The 17241-nt window shown below is 36.0% G+C and overlaps 1 protein-coding gene across 1 annotated transcript in view; it reads left to right on the top strand.

The window, feature by feature from the left end:
* Nucleotides 1-14342, top strand: part of LOC134822014 (uncharacterized) — a 34694-nt gene extending 20352 nt beyond the window's left edge. The window contains exons 6-22 of the mRNA XM_063832843.1: nt 3911-3997; nt 4235-4320; nt 4469-4574; nt 4759-4877; nt 5054-5328; nt 5506-5805; nt 5981-6280; nt 6462-6613; nt 6763-6894; nt 7060-7218; nt 7419-7519; nt 11070-11265; nt 11412-11582; nt 11784-11933; nt 12115-12348; nt 12609-12717; nt 14148-14342. Coding sequence (XP_063688913.1) covers nt 3911-3997; nt 4235-4320; nt 4469-4574; nt 4759-4877; nt 5054-5328; nt 5506-5805; nt 5981-6280; nt 6462-6613; nt 6763-6894; nt 7060-7218; nt 7419-7519; nt 11070-11265; nt 11412-11582; nt 11784-11933; nt 12115-12348; nt 12609-12717; nt 14148-14241 — 2771 coding nt within the window. The 3' untranslated portion in view covers nt 14242-14342. The remainder of the gene's footprint in view (nt 1-3910; nt 3998-4234; nt 4321-4468; nt 4575-4758; nt 4878-5053; nt 5329-5505; nt 5806-5980; nt 6281-6461; nt 6614-6762; nt 6895-7059; nt 7219-7418; nt 7520-11069; nt 11266-11411; nt 11583-11783; nt 11934-12114; nt 12349-12608; nt 12718-14147) is intronic.
* The last annotated feature ends 2899 nt before the right edge of the window (nt 14343-17241 follow it).

Below are 17241 nucleotides of genomic sequence, written 5' to 3'. Positions count from 1 at the left end.
TCATCAATCATCAATCATCAATCATCAATCATCAATCATCAATCATCAATCATCAATCATCAATCATCAATCATCAATCATCAATCATCAATCATCAATCATCAATCATCAATGTTATTTTGAGAAAATGGGACAAACGTGTTCGTCGTTTTTTAAATAGTTTTATTTGCATATTGTATAATAAAGGGGGCTAATTTTGACATCTGTGTGTAAATAAATTATTGTCATGTGTCTTAAACAGTAAACAAACATAAATTGGCAAGTTTCCATAAACGAAATTTTATTATATTTATAGATTTGAGTAAAGCATTTGATACAATCGACCATAGTACACTCCTAACAAAACTAGATAGGTATGGAATAAGAGGCAATGCAAACTGTCTGATTAAAAGCTACTTATCAAATAGAACACAGTATACAGAAGTCCTTAATGAAAAATCCGAAAACCTTATCATTAAATATGGAGTTCCACAAGGCTCTGTTTTGGGACCGCTCCTTTTTCTTCTATACATAAATGATATTGCCAATTCCTCGGATTTAGGAACCTTCATACTATTTGCTGACGACACCAACATTTTTATTGATGGAAAAACTGTAGAAGAAGCTTATGAGAAAGGCAACAAATTGCTAAGCTGTATAAAAAAGTATATGATCCTTAACAAACTTCACATCAACATGTCAAAGTGCTGTTATATGCATTTTAAACCAAAGGCTAGTAAACCAGTAGAATTGCCAGATTCGCTTCAACTCCATATTGATGGCTTTCCAATTAAAAAAACCAAAGCAACTAAGTTTCTTGGAGTTGTTATTGACGAACAGCTTTCCTGGGGGCCTCATATAACAGCACTTAAACGAAAGTTAAACTATGCCTCTGCCACCTTAAATAGAATTAGGGACTCTGTACCAAAGGAACTCCATAAAGACCTCTACCACACACTATTTGAATCCCACCTCACATATTGTATCTCAGTTTGGGGTGATGCAGCACTCTTTAGGACAGCAAGTATCTGGCTGTCTCAGAAGCACTGTGTACGGGTCCTCTTTGGTGATAAAGAGGCATACCTAAACAAGTTCCTTACATGTGCAAGAACAAGAGAGTTTGACAGCCAGGCACTTGACCATACATTCTTCCAACTAGAGCACTGTAAACCACTTTTCAAGCAACAAAACATCCTGGCTTTCAAAAATTTATATACATATCACACATTTATGGAAGTTTTTAAAATACTAAAACTAAGGTGCCCAGCATCACTGCAACAGCATTATCAGTCATCTTCTAGAAAGGAAACCACTATCATTTCACAACTCCCATCTAATGACTTTATATCAAGATCCACCAAAATTTGGAACACAATTGCACCTAAACTTAAGCTCTTTGACTACTCCTACAAGATTAGCCTTGCTAAAAGTCGCCTGAAAAAGGCACTTCTAAAGCTGCAACATGCTTATAATGATTCGGCATGGACCACAAGCGATTATGACATAATGCAGCTGTCATTTGAAAACAACCCCCTTCATCAAATTTAATCCAGTGATCTCGGCCCACAGGCTCCACCTATTAAACAATTTTGATTTTGGTAAATGTGTGCTGACTCCACCACCTATGTATTTAACCTAATATTTAGTGTATTACAGGTAGAAATTGACTTAGGTAGGTATTTTTCTCTTAGGTAGATATTAAGAATTTGGATAATTTCTTAATTGTATGACTATTTCCATTACTGAGACGTTTTTAATATTTAATTTAGGAGGGTTTTTGGAATTTTTTTAGGACTGGTTCACAGAGTGAACAGATTCCAGATTTATATATTTTTAAACTGATATTTAATAAATGATTAAAAGAACAAATTTTAAAGTTGCCATTAGATCCAAAAATACACCCATTATGCTCACTTAAAAACAACTCTAAATCAGTAGGCTGTCACTCTATTAATGCACCACACCGCTACCTCCACTGCACTAATAGTTATACAATAAATTCTACAATCCTAATTTTGTGTCGTGATGGAGACCGGTGTTCATACAAAACATTTACTAGGTTGCCGTTTGGTGTGAGCAATAGCGAACAGCACGCACACTCCTTTGCCCCGTCAACCTATATCTAATCTATTTAAAGAGTGACAACCATACTGCACATTGAATTAGGATTCCGTTAAATATCAAATTGATTTATTGTAAACTTGTTTAATCTGTAATAAATGGCATAAAATTGAAATTTTTGTTTAACTGAAATTTTTGTTTAACTGATTATCGGCGCTGATAATCGCTTATTGGGCGCTTTTTCGGCACTTTTTTAAAAAACAACCGTTCATAATCGATTTTTTTACGATTATAAACGGTTTTTTAAAAATTGCTTATAATCGACTATAATTGATGTAATAATTCAAAAAAGCGCTTTTTTGAATATAAAAGCGCTTATAAGTCCTAGTCCCCACAAACGATTTGAAAGCGATTTTCCAGTAGGGTTGGCGGTAAAAAGTGATGGATAAGCGGTCGGCCAGATAAGCGATTCGTAAGCGCTTTTTTGAACCATTTATAAGCGATTATAAGCGCTTATAAGTGGGTTGCAATTTAGCTGTTAGCAAAGCGCTTATAAGCGCTTTTTCTATGCTGCCCCTAACCTGGTCGGAACGGGGGAGTGCCCGAAATTAAAAAGCGCTTATAAGCGATTTCTCAATGCCCCTTAACCTGGTTGGATTTGAAATGAGGGAGTGCCGGAATTAAAAAGCGCTTTCTCAATGCCCCTCAATTAACCTTGGAACGGGAGAGTGCCCGGAATTAGAAAGCGCTTATAAGCTAACGGGTGATACTCGTAAAATATTTGTTTCAAATATTAGGACCGTCGACGAGTCCAACGCGGCGCGATCAGTTCTGACTCCTGGTAGGTTATAAACCTACAAGGACGCTTCCAAATCACCCCTGGCCGTGGCCGTATTATATATATTTATAACTATTTATAACCATTTATAAGCGATTATAAGCGCTTATAATTGGGTTGCAATTTAGCTGTTTGCAAAGCGCTTAAAAAGCGCTTATAATAGGAGGTGCACTATAAAAATAAACTTGCTCGGATCTAAAACATTTTTGTACCATTGTTTTCTAGAGACTGTGAGAATTTTCACAATACCAAATTTGTCATACCTTTTTGGAAAGATCAGTGAGTTTTGCCTAGGTGCCATATTTGATGGTGCGCGGCTTTTGGAGCAAAATTAGCTGTAAAAGTCGCGTAATTTGACCAAATTTGACCAAATTCGTTGATTTTTGTCGTATTATTTGGATATATCTTCAGTTCCTTGAATGAGATCATTCTGAAAATTGGTGACGATCTTCCAATAGGGCTTTTACAACTGTCCGAAAAATTTGGTGGATATCGGAGTTGATATAGTGATCAAAATGGGGCAAAATACGCTGCTTTTAGCTGTAACATAATGTTTCAGTTTGATGGTTGGATATGCTTTAAACTTTTCGGACACATTTCTTGTAAGTCTATGAGTAAGCTTACCAATTTTTGTTGCAATCAGAGGTCCGGAAGAATACTTAATATCTATTTGTTTGAAGAAAATTGTGCTGGCCGAAATTAGCGCTAAAAAACCATCCCACAGTCGGCACGCGCGGCTCACTGTCGATGGCGCACTACCTACTTATAAGCGTTTTTTAATTCAGTCAGAAAAACGCTATTTTACATCTTATAACCGCTCATAATCGATTATAATCGCTTTTTTTTAATTGCTCATTGCGGCTTATTCATCGCTTTTTTACCGATTTTTACCGCTTTTCCTAATTCCTACCATCCATGGCCAGGTGGGCAGGAATTGAAAAGCGCTTATAAGCGCTTTTTAAATGCTGCCCCTAACCTGGTAGGAACGGGGGAGTGCCCGGAATTAAACATATGCCCACATATTTCTGTCAGGCAGTAGCGAAGTTAAGGGTCGGATCAAAGGAGTTACCTGCTCTTCGGGTGCGACGGAAAGTTTGAACATTACGTTTCCACCGTCAGGTTAGTAAGCTTAAATTACATTTATTCGTAATTTTCTATTTACTACGCTGGTTTCACAATGTGAATACTCTTTGTAGAATTAATATTCAAATGTTTTGGTTTTAAGTTAGTCGGACTTTAATTGATGGCATCAAGTAAATAGTAGAATATTAATTGAAATGCAGAAAAGAATGTTTTAGAATAATCAATTCCGCTGCCTCTAATTAGAATTAGATTTAACGCACCACATAATTTCAGCCGAGAATTTCATAGAAAAGACGTTCATGCTCAACTTAAACCCGGATTTGAATCAGCTGAAATCAAGTGTTGAGCCACTATTTAAAGTATGTTATTGAAATCTGAAAAATTCCTTTTAATTAACGTGTAATTGTACAATGTACAGTTATCAAGTATGCAAATAAAATAAACAAATTTTTCACTGTAAACTTGAAAACTATAATTGAATAAAACCTCCTTTGATATCTATAATAGGAGGGTGAGATATTGCGAGAAAAAGAGAAGTATATGTTTGCTTCACACAGTGTACCCTCCAATGCTCGTATTGGAGACACTCACTTAGATTTCCTCGCCGTCAAAGGTTAGAACTTTCTTTGAAATTTTCTGTTGTATTGAGGAGTTTTGTGAAACTTGGTTTTTAGATGACTGGCCCAAAACTCATTTTTAAGGGAGCAAAAGTAGTATATTGACACAGATATCTCAACCAATTTTCGACCCATACCATTATAATTTAAACCAAGTTATTTCACACTTATTTATACCAGGGGAAAATTGTAGCAAGTACAAGTTACTGAACTGCAACTTCGAAAATGTTGCTCTTGGTGAAAAGGATACGTCATGTGACGGGATTAAAGCTCATTGCAAGCTTAAATCTCTTTCCAAGGTATCAAATAAATCAATCTATTTAAGGCAATTTAATAGAGATTGATTGATTCTGCACATTGTCATTAATAAATATGGTTAAATTAATATAACATACATTTGTTATTAACGTGATAGCTGAGTATGTTTTACAATGTAAGCATCTTTGCCATTGTCTTAATTTTAAACCATTCCTAGACTACATACTGGATAAACGACACAAGGTCGGACTGCAAGCTAAAAAAGATAAGCAACCTTACCCTGGATTCCATCAACGTGTTAGAAGGAGAACTAGTAGTAGTAAATTGGACATTGAAACAACATACACGTTGTCTAGTGTACTCACAGTTACTGCTACAACAATTTAAGGATAACCAATCTTATTTTGAACATGACGATAGACTGCACGGTGTTATGATCATATTGACTCAGATGAGCTCCTCAACGAATGTTTCTATTGAGTTGCGGAAAAAGTGGGAGCATGTATTTGTTATAACTTTCTGAATCTAGTCTCTAGCAGTTGGTATTTCGTGAACATCTCGAAATTATGACAAATTATTTCAAATCATTTTGAATGGTCAATTTTTAACGATTTTCTATAAAAAAAAAATCTCATTATATATAACAGTTCAAATCTAGATTGTCCTCAGAGCGAAAGACCTAAGACTAGCCTTCATGAAAAATGTTCAATCGGACTGCAAGCTAAAAAAGATAAGCGACCTTACCCTGGATTCCATGAACGTGTTAGAAGGAGAACTAGTAAATTTGACATTGAAACAACATACACGTTGTTTAGTGTACTTACAGTTACTGCTACAAGAGATGCTACAAGAATTTAAAGATAACCAATCTTATTTTGAACATGGCGATAGACTGAGTCTGAACGGTGTTATGATCATATTGACTCAGATGAGCTCCTCGACGAATGTTTCTATTGAGTTGCGGAAAAGGTGGGAGCATGTATTTGTTATAACTTTCTGAATCTAGTCTCTAGCAGTTGGTATTTCGTGAACATCTCGAAATTATAATAAGTTATTTCAAATCATTTTGAATGGTCAATTTTTAACGATTTTCTATAAAAAAAAACTCATTATATATAACAGTACAAATCTAGATTGTCCTCAGAGCGAAAGACCTAAGACTAGCCTTCATGAAAAATGTTCAATCGGACTGCAAGCTAAAAAAGATAAGCGACCTTACCCTGGATTCCATGAACGTGTTAGAAGGAGAACTAGTAAATTTGACATTGAAACAACATACACGTTGTTTAGTGTACTTACAGTTACTGCTACAAGAGATGCTACAAGAATTTAAAGATAACCAATCTTATTTTGAACATGGCGATAGACTGAGTCTGAACGGTGTTATGATCATATTGACTCAGATGAGCTCCTCAACGAATGTTTCTATTGAGTTGCGGAAAAGGTGGGAGCATGTATTTGTTATATCTTTCTGAATCTAGGCTCTAGCAGTTGGTATTTCGTGAACATTTCGAAATTATAATAAGTTATTTCAAATCATTTTGAATGGTCAATTTTTAACGATTTTCTATAAAAAACATAAAAATCTCATTATATATAACAGTTGAAATCTAGATTGTCCTCAGAGCGAAAGACCTAAGACTAGCCTTCATGAAAAATGTTCAATCAGATGAGAATGACTTGACAACCACTCACGGAGAGAAGGTTACTGTGGTCTTATGGGAAGTTAAGTTTCCTCTAGAAAAGGAAGAAACACTTGATTTTCCTATGGCAGAGGGTAATGTATTTAAATGTTTATTCTTTCCCTTCGATATGTCTAATTCTATTTCAACAAACGTTTAAGTTCACAATTGGATCATTCAACTCCTCAACTCTGACGTAATCTCATAATATAAGGGAAATTCCTAACCACTTTATAACTTTCAGGGGTAAAAGAGACTGAAATAAAAATCACACTGCCAAGGAGCCTCAATAACATAACTGCTCTCGCGGGGTCTCAATCTTTTATAGTCTCCCTATACCATGATCCTGAAACTGATTTCAATAGCAATCTAGAAGGTTCAATGTTCACGATTTCCTCTTTTATTTTTAACTATACAATTACATAGATACGAGTTTGATGAAGGATTTGTGGTCATGTCAAATTGTATGTGATGATAATTGGCAGTGCGATCTAAATTTTCTTGATGAATTTCTTATTAAGATAATGTACTTATTTAACAGATAAACGTTACATCTCGAAATTGGTAGATGTTGAGCCGCCAAACGAGTTACCTAGTTATCTAAAGAAGGATCAAGAGATCTCAATCGGAATTAGGCTAACTAATAAGAACAAGTTTAGTTTGTATTACAACCCTCTGTGCTATTGGTATAATGAAACAAGTAAGTGAGCTGCTTCGGTGTAAGGTTACTTACAATGACTGAAAATTAGGTATCTATATGAAAGAAATTACTTATTTTTGTACACTATTGCAATATATTTTATTTACAGACTATAGATCAAGCCTTTCTAAAAACACTTCCCTACCTTATCTTTAGCCTTCATAAAAACCGAATATCCTAAAATAAATCGAACTTTGCAGCGCTCTCTTGGACGACTGATGGATCAGTTACGACAACATTTACAGACGACAGTACTTTGGAATGTAACACGACTCATTTGACTGCATTATCTATACAATTGGTATGACAATTCGTATACAGTAGCACACAAATTATTAATTAGTGATTTGTAATTAGTAATTGACACTAACAATATACACTAGTTCTCACTTACAACTCAAACGAATTAAAAAGTGAAGCTAACGGTTGTTTCCCAACTTGAAGTGTCACAATTTGAGACCCATAATACTTTACACATATTGACTATTGAGATACCTACACCGCTTAATACATGAAATGAAATGAAATGAAATGAAATGAAATGAAATGAAATGAAATGAAATGAAATGAACTTAAATGAAATGAAATGAAATGAAATGAAATGAAATGAAATGAAATGAAATGAAATGAAATGAAATGAAATGAAATGAAATGAAATGAAATGAAATGAAATGAAATGAAATGAAATGAAATGAAATGAAATGAAATGAAATGAAATGAAATGAAATGAAATGAAATGAAATGAAATGAAATGAAATGAAATGAAATGAAATGAAATGAAATGAAATGAAATGAAATGAAATGAAATGAAATGAAATGAAATGAAATGAAATGAAATGAAATGAAATGAAATGAAATGAAATGAAATGAAATGAAATGAAATGAAATGAAATGAAATGAAATGAAATGAAATGAAATGAAATGAAATGAAATGAAATGAAATGAAATGAAATGAAATGAAATGAAATGAAATGAAATGAAATGAAATGAAATGAAATGAAATGAAATGAAATGAAATGAAATGAAATGAAATGAAATGAAATGAAATGAAATGAAATGAAATGAAATGAAATGAAATGAAATGAAATGAAATGAAATGAAATGAAATGAAATGAAATGAAATGAAATGAAATGAAATGAAATGAAATGAAATGAAATGAAATGAAATGAAATGAAATGAAATGAAATGAAATGAAATGAAATGAAATGAAATGAAATGAAATGAAATGAAATGAAACGAAACGAAACGAAACGAAATCGAAATTAAATTTAAATGAAATGAAATGAAATGAAATGAAATGAAATGAAATGAAATGAAATGAAATGAAATGAAATGAAATGAAATGAAATGAAATGAAATGAAATGAAATGAAATGAAATGAAATGAGGTATTTATATCCCGCTCATATGATTAACCAACAACACAAGGAAGGTGGTAAACCATGTCAGAGCGGCTGACCATGTCAGAGCGGCTGATGTGAGCAAATGTGTAAAAGTGAACTAAAGTATAACTCATCATAAGGCAAAGACAAAATTAAAACATCTTCTATTTTTTTTTTTTTTTTAGAGAGAGGCTGGGCATAGAAAGCCCACTGGAGGATAGCATTAAGATGCTTTGCCTACCTCTGGGATGTGGGGGAGTTTGTCGGGGACAACAGTGTGAATTGTGGAGGACGGTGGTGGTAATGATCTGAATGGGAATACCGCACTTTGGTACCAGATGAGATTAGAAATCAGTTAGGCAAGGCTGCATATGTAATGTGTTAATGCGCTAAGTTACGCCAGTCTGATCCAGTTCTTTTGGTACTATTAAGCGTTTGGTGCGGTTTGCGAAGTTAACGATTGTGGTAATGTGGTGGTTGTCGAATATGTCGTTGACCGAGAGGTAGTAGTCCCGAAAGTATTGACCTCTTAGTTGGGCAATAGCTGGGCACTGTCCAAGAAAGTGTGAGACAGTCTCCTCTCCGTCTCCGCACATGGGACAAGCACTGGTGCTTGATTTGCGGATGGTGTGGAGGTGTTTGTTTAAGCCGCAGTGGCCCGTGATTAGGTGGACTGCGGTTCTATAGTCTTGTCTATTGTTGATGAGTGACGTGTTTATATTATTAATTATTTTGGTGTGCTTTTGGCCAAGTGTTAGTTTGGTGTGTCTAGGACCATCCGTTAACCAGATATCCTGATTCAGTCTGTGGACTTTGTTGTCGATTTGTCGTTTGATGTAAGATTGAGGGATTGGGCATTTCAAAACGAGTTCGCTGGTCGTGCCAAGCTTGGCCAGCTCATCCGCTTTTTCATTTCCCCACAACCCAATATGGGCTGCAATCCATCGGATCTCTAGAGTGTTGTTCGATCCGAGTGCATTAAGGGTGTCATAACAGTCTCTAGTAGTTCTGCTCCTCGTTGAGAGCGAGGAAATAGCTTGTATGGAGGAGAGACTATCAGACCATATAATGATGTGTGAGTTGGTGTAGGATGAGAGATACTTGCAGGCTTCAATGATTGCAGTGAGCTCTGTCTGGTAGACAGTGCAATAATCAGGGAGCTTGAATGATCTCTCTTCCAGGGTGGTGTTGTTGTTGTCAGTCGTGATGATGTACCCAGCCCCACTTCCACATCTTCTATTGTAAGCCGCACTAAACTAAATAGAAGCAGAAACCATACAATACATGTAGGTATAATAAAGGTAAGTACAGTGACATAATCAATCAAGAAAGAAACAAATCCTAGAAAGTAAGAGATCAAGACATAAAATGGAGTGCGGTAAAAAATAAAAGCCTTTCCAGTGAAGACAATGGAAATAAAAACATCAGAACTGGTTATATAAATAATTCTTTAACATTCGCTTGAAACAGTTGGTATCAGTAGTACATCTCTACATCAGGGGAAGAGAGTACCATGCAATCGGTGAATGGCTTGAGAAAGTTCTGTCATCAACTTTGGACTTTTTATTCTTTGGTACTTTGAGCATGAGATGGTCACCACTCACCAGGTCTCTTCGACCTGGTCATGGTGTTTGAAAGTTCTATATCCGCTACATGCGGTAATCAGGTGCAGTACCGTGGACTGATTTGTGGGTTAAATGAAAACTTTAAAGAAGATTCGTTGGTCTATAGGGAGTATGTGGGCCTTCTTATAGAAGGGAACCAAGTCCGTGGTCTTGGGTAGATTCATGTAAACAGAATTACAGTAGTCTAATTTAGATATGACCAGTTGTTTCACCAGCATCAATTTAATGCCTTTATCCAGGTAACAACCAATGGTTCTTAAGTTCATCATTGTCCAGCTGCATTTCCTTTTGACATTATTGATCGTTCTTTCCATATTTAGAGTTTCATCAAATTTGACACCCAGACTCTTCCAGCTGTCTCCTTTACACTCCGTAGGTAGAATTTCAGCGCTTCCAAATTGCAGTCTGATAATGAGTTCACACTTTTTTAGAACATGGCTCTTTCCTAACAACAGTAGTTCTGTCTTTGTATCATTCAGTTTCATGTAGTTGTTCACGATCCATGCTCTTATCTCTGCGAGACATTTGTTCGTTCTGTCTTGGACATCAATCAACTGTACCACATGGTTTGGTTTAAATGAGATGTACAGTTGAGAATCATCTGCATAGAGCTGTATATCAAGACCATATTTGGCCGCAATTTTCTGGAGAGCTTTGATATAAAGGATGAAAAGAATAGGCCCCAAAAAGTGATCCCTGGGGAACTCCAAAAATAATAATTTTTTTACTGATTTGCAGAAGAACAAGATTGTTTACTGATTTGTCGCTATGTATTTAAACTTGAGCTGCCTACGTTTCAAAGTAACAAACTAAATCATCACTAAATAAAACCCCTCCTCTCCAGGGCAAGGGACTAGACGCCCCGCACGACCGCATACTATCCTACCTAACCTACGTGTGCGGGGGAATGTCGTGTCTTGCTCTAGTGCTCACTCTCATAGCCCTCACTTGGTTCAAGGACATCAGACGGTCTCCTTCTAACAAGATTCACATCTGCCTGGCTACAACCATGTTACTTGCCATGCTCCTCTTCCTGGGAGGTAAGTGTTGGGGACTGGGGAGGGGTGTGGAAATTATCGTTTCGAGTTTTAAACAACGTGGAAACATAACAATGTGAAGCAATAAATGGAGGATCTGAAACTGTGATCGTTATGAGAAATTGTTCTTAACTTGTAACTCACCGCAGGAGCAAAACATTATGATGGCATGAACGAGCACCTCTGTAAAGCTATAGCTATAGTTCTGCATTACTTGTGGTTAACTGTGCTTATGTGGACTGTGGTGGAATCTTGCAATCTCTGGTTGCTCTTCATCAGGATCCTTCAAGCTAGGAGCTCCAGATTTATAATGAAATCAGGTTTATTTTGTTGTTCGATCCTTCAGGACCTTGCCTTAGAAATTTAGAGGATACATTTGTCACTTTTTCACTTTGTCACTATGTCACTTTAAGTGAAATGAAATAGTTTTAGAGTTGTAAGAAGGGATTTTTGTTAGTTTCACAATTCCCATAGGTGACATAGGTAGGTAGGAGGTTTCATGAATGTTTCATATCTTTCAGCGATATCGGTATTTGTGATACCGGGACTGATTGTTGGTTTAACAGTCGGAATATCTTATGACAGTTATACTGACGAGACAGTTTGTCTGCTTCGGAATTCCAACGAGAGCACCATACCAATGCAATACTACGTTTTCTATGCTCCAATTGGTAGGTTTGTAGAGATTTCACGGGAACTGATAGCGACAATTTTATTGGTTATGAGGAATATTTCGAATAGCAACACTAACAGTTTAACAAACCTAATTAAATTATTGTTACAATCTCCTGAATAAATTACTTAATTTAAACATGAACATTACACTAATAACTTGCTAATAACATTCCACAGGTGTATCGAGTATTGTTAACTGGGGTATCTTCATCTATGTTATGGCCAAAATCTGCAAGAAAGGAAGATACCAGCATTCCGAGAGTGAAATACAGAAAATAATCTCAAAGTTGAAGGCTGTTTGTACTTTGTCGTGTGTTTTGGGTCTCGCCTGGGTGCTGGGGTTTCTGGTGTTCGACCATCCCGCTAATATTGCATTCCACTATCTGTTTACTGTCTGCAATACTCTGCAAGGTATAGAATGAAATGAAATGAGGTATTTATATCCCGCTCATAAAGTCATATGATTATCCAACAACACAAGGAAGGTGGTTAACCAAAGGTTATGAATTTTTAAAAATCTATGATTTGAAATCATTATCATTTCATAATTATCATGGCAGTATAACCAATTTAATTGTCACAACCAGCATTACAATGAACTGCATTTCTACCGGCTATTATTGATGCTGTAATGTCATTTCTAAATTTGTTTAAACGATTTTATTCCGTAGGAGTCCTGATTTTCATCTTTCACTGTGCAATCAAACCGGACATTTACCAGAAGTGGTCGTATTTCTTCCGTAACATTGGGAAGAAATCTAAAAATAAACCCAGTAGCAGGTTTTATAATTTATTTAGATTAATTTCCTGGTTTTCTCTTTTTAGCATGTTTATTTTAAATCCTTGTTCAACTCCTATTTTGCAGCTTTACTCTATAGTGTATTTACTGATTTACCAAATTGTGTTAAAATGTTTGGTTGCAATTTCTTTTCAGTTACATCTACTCCATTCATGCAGTTAAAAGCTCTATTTTCTTTTAAAAACCGTCTTAAAGCAATTGGGATAAACCACAATAATTGTCAGTAACATACAAAAAGGGCTTATCTCAAAAAATACAGTTATGAGATATTAATGTTTTTAATTAGCAGTATCAATTTTCACTCGATTTGGCTCAAATCTGTTTGTCAATGGTGATTATGTTAATTAGATCATTACACATTTTGATGACATTGATGCCATCAAACTTCTCTGGAGGCAGATCTATATGAATTAAAAACGAATTAACTGTAAGATATAATAAGCCCTTTTGAAATTCACAATAGCTGGTAATATGATAAATGATAATGGCTTTAGCCTTTAAGACATATAAGCCCTTTTGCAGCAATTCTATCTGAATAATAATCTCAGAATATGTGTCTGTCTGTGTGTCTGTCTCTATGTGTGTGCGCGTGTAATTTCCGAGCGGTTTAATATCAAGTAAACGGTTAGAGTCATGGAAGCGATTTTTTTCCTTAAAGTTTCGAAAAAGATCTGATGAAGCCAATTATAAGCAATTTTTTAATCGGCCGGTGGTAAGTGGATTAATTGATGGTTTTGTAACACAAATATCAAATATGACATAAAAGGGCTCACTTTTTCTCCCTCCTCGCTCACTCTCCCATTACTGAATATGCAGCGTTGGTACATGAATCATTATTAGGTTAGCCCAAAGATTCACTGTTATGTAATACTATAAGCTTATTAAAGGGGGGGGGGGGGAGGGGGGCACTCATTGCGGTCACATACGACAATGTCATGCGTGTTATAGGCAGGTTTGGTCTTTTGCATTTCAACTGCAATGTAGTGAAGTCCCGGCCTTAGGCACGAGCTACACTAGTTCATTGATATTTTAGTACTTTAGAGTGGCTCACTGCAAAATAAGCCCTGCTGAGTACCTTAGTGGTTATTTACCCGGAGTTTATTTGCACGTTTTTATCAAATATGGGCACAAATATGTCGTTTTTGCCCAAATATGGTTAAAAAACGGGAAAATAAACACCGGGAAAATAACCACCACCCAGGTAGGCTATGTTTCTAGCAAAGATCATTTTCACAATCACATTCAAGATAATATATTGTGTATTTATCATATTCAAATAAGATGAGTGTTAAAACTTAAAAGTCAGTTTAACGAATAATTTTCCTTGCTTAAGAATTCTAATCAGCTTATGTGATTTTTACATATTCGACCCGGCGTTCATTTTGTTTTATTGATCAGGTTATCATTTCAGCTCCCACTTTCCACTTGGAGACCAGTCAGGGCACGATTTAACTCCTCCGGGCGACCCAGTTCCCAGCAATTTAGAGTTCCTTGAAGCTCAATAATCTAACACTAATGTCTAACAGTCCAGAAATCAATTATACCGAGAAGTTCAATGCTCAGACAAAGATAAAAGATACAGTGGCAGCTCAAGAAACTAACACTAACAATCCCAATAGATCGACTTGACCAAAAAGTTTTGTCAATGCTCAGACAGAGATAAAAGATGCAGTGGCATTCAAGTTCGTATGTCTCCGGAAAAAGGTCCGCTTCTCCTCTAGATCAGAGGCCGAGGAAAGATAACACCCACGCCCCCACCACAGAGTGATGTTGTAAAATTCAAGAGAAAACAAACTCTAAAACAAACTCCCAAAGCGGAAATTTATCAATTGTCAACACTAAAAAATTATGCTAAGTTCAAGGCAAGATTGACTCCCAAAACTTCATGGAAAATAGAGCCCCAAACTCCGATTACCACTAAACTTTCTCAGTTAGAAGAATGGATTCTTTGAGAGCACAAATAAGAGCCAGGACAGAATAACTAAACGCCTTATTTATCATTTCATACGATCATTTTCTATTAAAAAATATATTTAAATATATCTGGTATAGCTGCATATCAATATTAATATTATATCCACCAGCGGGCTATATTTTCGCCAGCAGGACCGTGCAGCCCGCTAGTTAGAAGACATGATATTATATCCCAGCCCGCTCTCACAGCCTGCTGATATAGCGGGAGCCCGCTATACCATCGGGCGATATAATAATATAGCCCGGAGATATATATTTTATTTTTGTGTCCGGCAGGGCTGCCAGCTGATGATACAGCAATCCACGTGCACCATCTTTATGATGATCGATACACATTACTGCACATGTCATTATAACACACTACACAATACACATGATCAGCACTATAATCCCCCTATTATTGATGTTCATCGTCACTGACATTACATTAATTATTCCCACGGCCCAGGAATGTGCAGTGCCAGTATGGATCGCTTATCTCCAGCCCCTATAATATACGACGCAGCCCAAAATGATTGGCTTACATTGAACACGTGACGTGTTACCATGGTTACAACAATTAGTGGCGATCTTGTCTATAGTTCAATTTTATACAAGCGCCCGCTGGTGGTATATATATTTATCCATCTTTGTTATTATTGTGATAGAACGTGCGTCATATCTCCTAATAAGTGCAAATATTTTTACCAGTTTTCGAAATAAATATTTATGATTTATTATAAAAATATTAAAGCGAAATGCAAATAATTTAACGGAAGTAAATTTAGAAAAAGCCCATTTCTCTTAAAGTGAAGTTGATGAAATCATTGAAATAAAAAGTTGCTATAGCTATAAGTATAATTATACAATAAATCGAAAAGTCGTTCTACATTTTATTGTTTTAGCTCAAGAATCTGCTTTTTCCTCGTTTCCGACAGCATTCGACCGCCTAGTCATTTCTATAATAAAGCAAGTTTCCATAAACAATATTTTATTATCGGCGCCAATAATCGCTTATTGGGCGCTTTCTCTCGGCGCTTTTTTTAAACCGTTTACAATCGACTTTTTACGATTATAAACGGTTCAAAAAAAATCGCTTATAATCGACTATAATTGATGTCATAATTCAAAAAGCGCTTTTTTACATTTAAAAGCGCTTTTTTACATTTAAAAGCGCTTATAAGCGCTTTTAAGCGATCATAAGTCCTGCTGAGCGATTTGAAAGCGATTTTCCAGTAAAATTGGCGCCAAAAACGGGTGGATAAGCAGTTGGCCGGATAAGCGATTCGTAGGCGCTTTTTTGAACCATTTATAAGCGATTATAAGCATTTATAAGTGGGGTGCAATTTAGCTGTTTGTAAAGCGCAAACAAAGCGCTTGTAAGCGTTTTTAAAATTGAGTCAGGAAAACGCTATATTAATCTTATGACCGCTTATAATCGATTATAATCGCTTTTTTAGAAATCGCTTATTACGGCTAATTCATCGCTATTTTACCGCTTTTACCGCTTTTCCTATCATCCATGGCCAGGTGAGCAGGAATTAAAAAGCGCTTATAAGCGCTTTTTCTATGCTGCCCCTAACCTGGTCGGAACGGGGTAGTGCCCGGAATTTAAAAGCGCTTATAAGCGCTTTTTCAATGCTGCCCCTAACTTGGTCGGAACGGGGGAGTGCCCGGAATTAAAAAGCGCTTATAAGCGATTTCTGAATTCCCCTTAACCTGGTCGGAACTTATTTGTTACTGGGCCGCGCTCAGCCTGTCATTCCGCCGAATCTCTATTCATATGTTTATGAACATAATAGCCTGAGGTCCCCAGGTAAAATGAGCACTGCACTTTTTTCGGACGTCGTGATTCGCTCAGCCCTACTAGAGATTCCATGGAATGACATGAACGAACAGGCCTGTCATACTCGTTGACAGGCTGAGCGTGGCCCAGCGCAATAATTTAATTTCATATACTATACTTTTCTTTTGCAAGTTCTGAATGTGAAGTGTGTATGACTGATGACTCAGCGCGCATCGACTGCCACCAGGACAACCGCCACCATTTTTTTTTTTTTATTTGAAAATTCAATTGATCATTATATAATATATAAATCAAGCGTTACATTTCAGCCATGCAAAATTACAATGACATATTTTGATATACTAAATGGTAAATGGTACTGCAATATAAGTTGCTTAATGTTTGGCCTGATGACAACTAACGAGAAAAATAAACTTGATTATATAATAATTAATTCGGCTGAACCAACACATAGCAAGAGCCACATTAACGTTGGGGCCGTCTACCAAATTTGAATGACAAACATTAACAAGAAATCAAACATATCATAAATAATTATAAGGATTTTGTTCATTACAATTCCGTCACAACTGATAAAGAAAAAAGAAAAGGACAAGCAGATAGGAAATTGGACGGACAGAATTGTAACCAACAAAAACAAATTTCTGAGACTGATAAGACTAATGAGCTAATCTGGCCAGACTGTATCGGCAGCCCAGAGGTACTTGATCAGTTTGGCCTTAAAAGTAGAAATCCGCTCTGACTG

This window comes from Bolinopsis microptera, chromosome 10 (assembly GCF_026151205.1).
Source record: "Bolinopsis microptera isolate Bmic1 chromosome 10, MBARI_Bmic_1.0, whole genome shotgun sequence".
Taxonomy (NCBI): domain Eukaryota; kingdom Metazoa; phylum Ctenophora; class Tentaculata; order Lobata; family Bolinopsidae; genus Bolinopsis; species Bolinopsis microptera.
The sequence above is the reverse complement of the archived record's forward strand: the minus strand, read 5'-3'. Positions and strand labels throughout refer to the sequence as shown.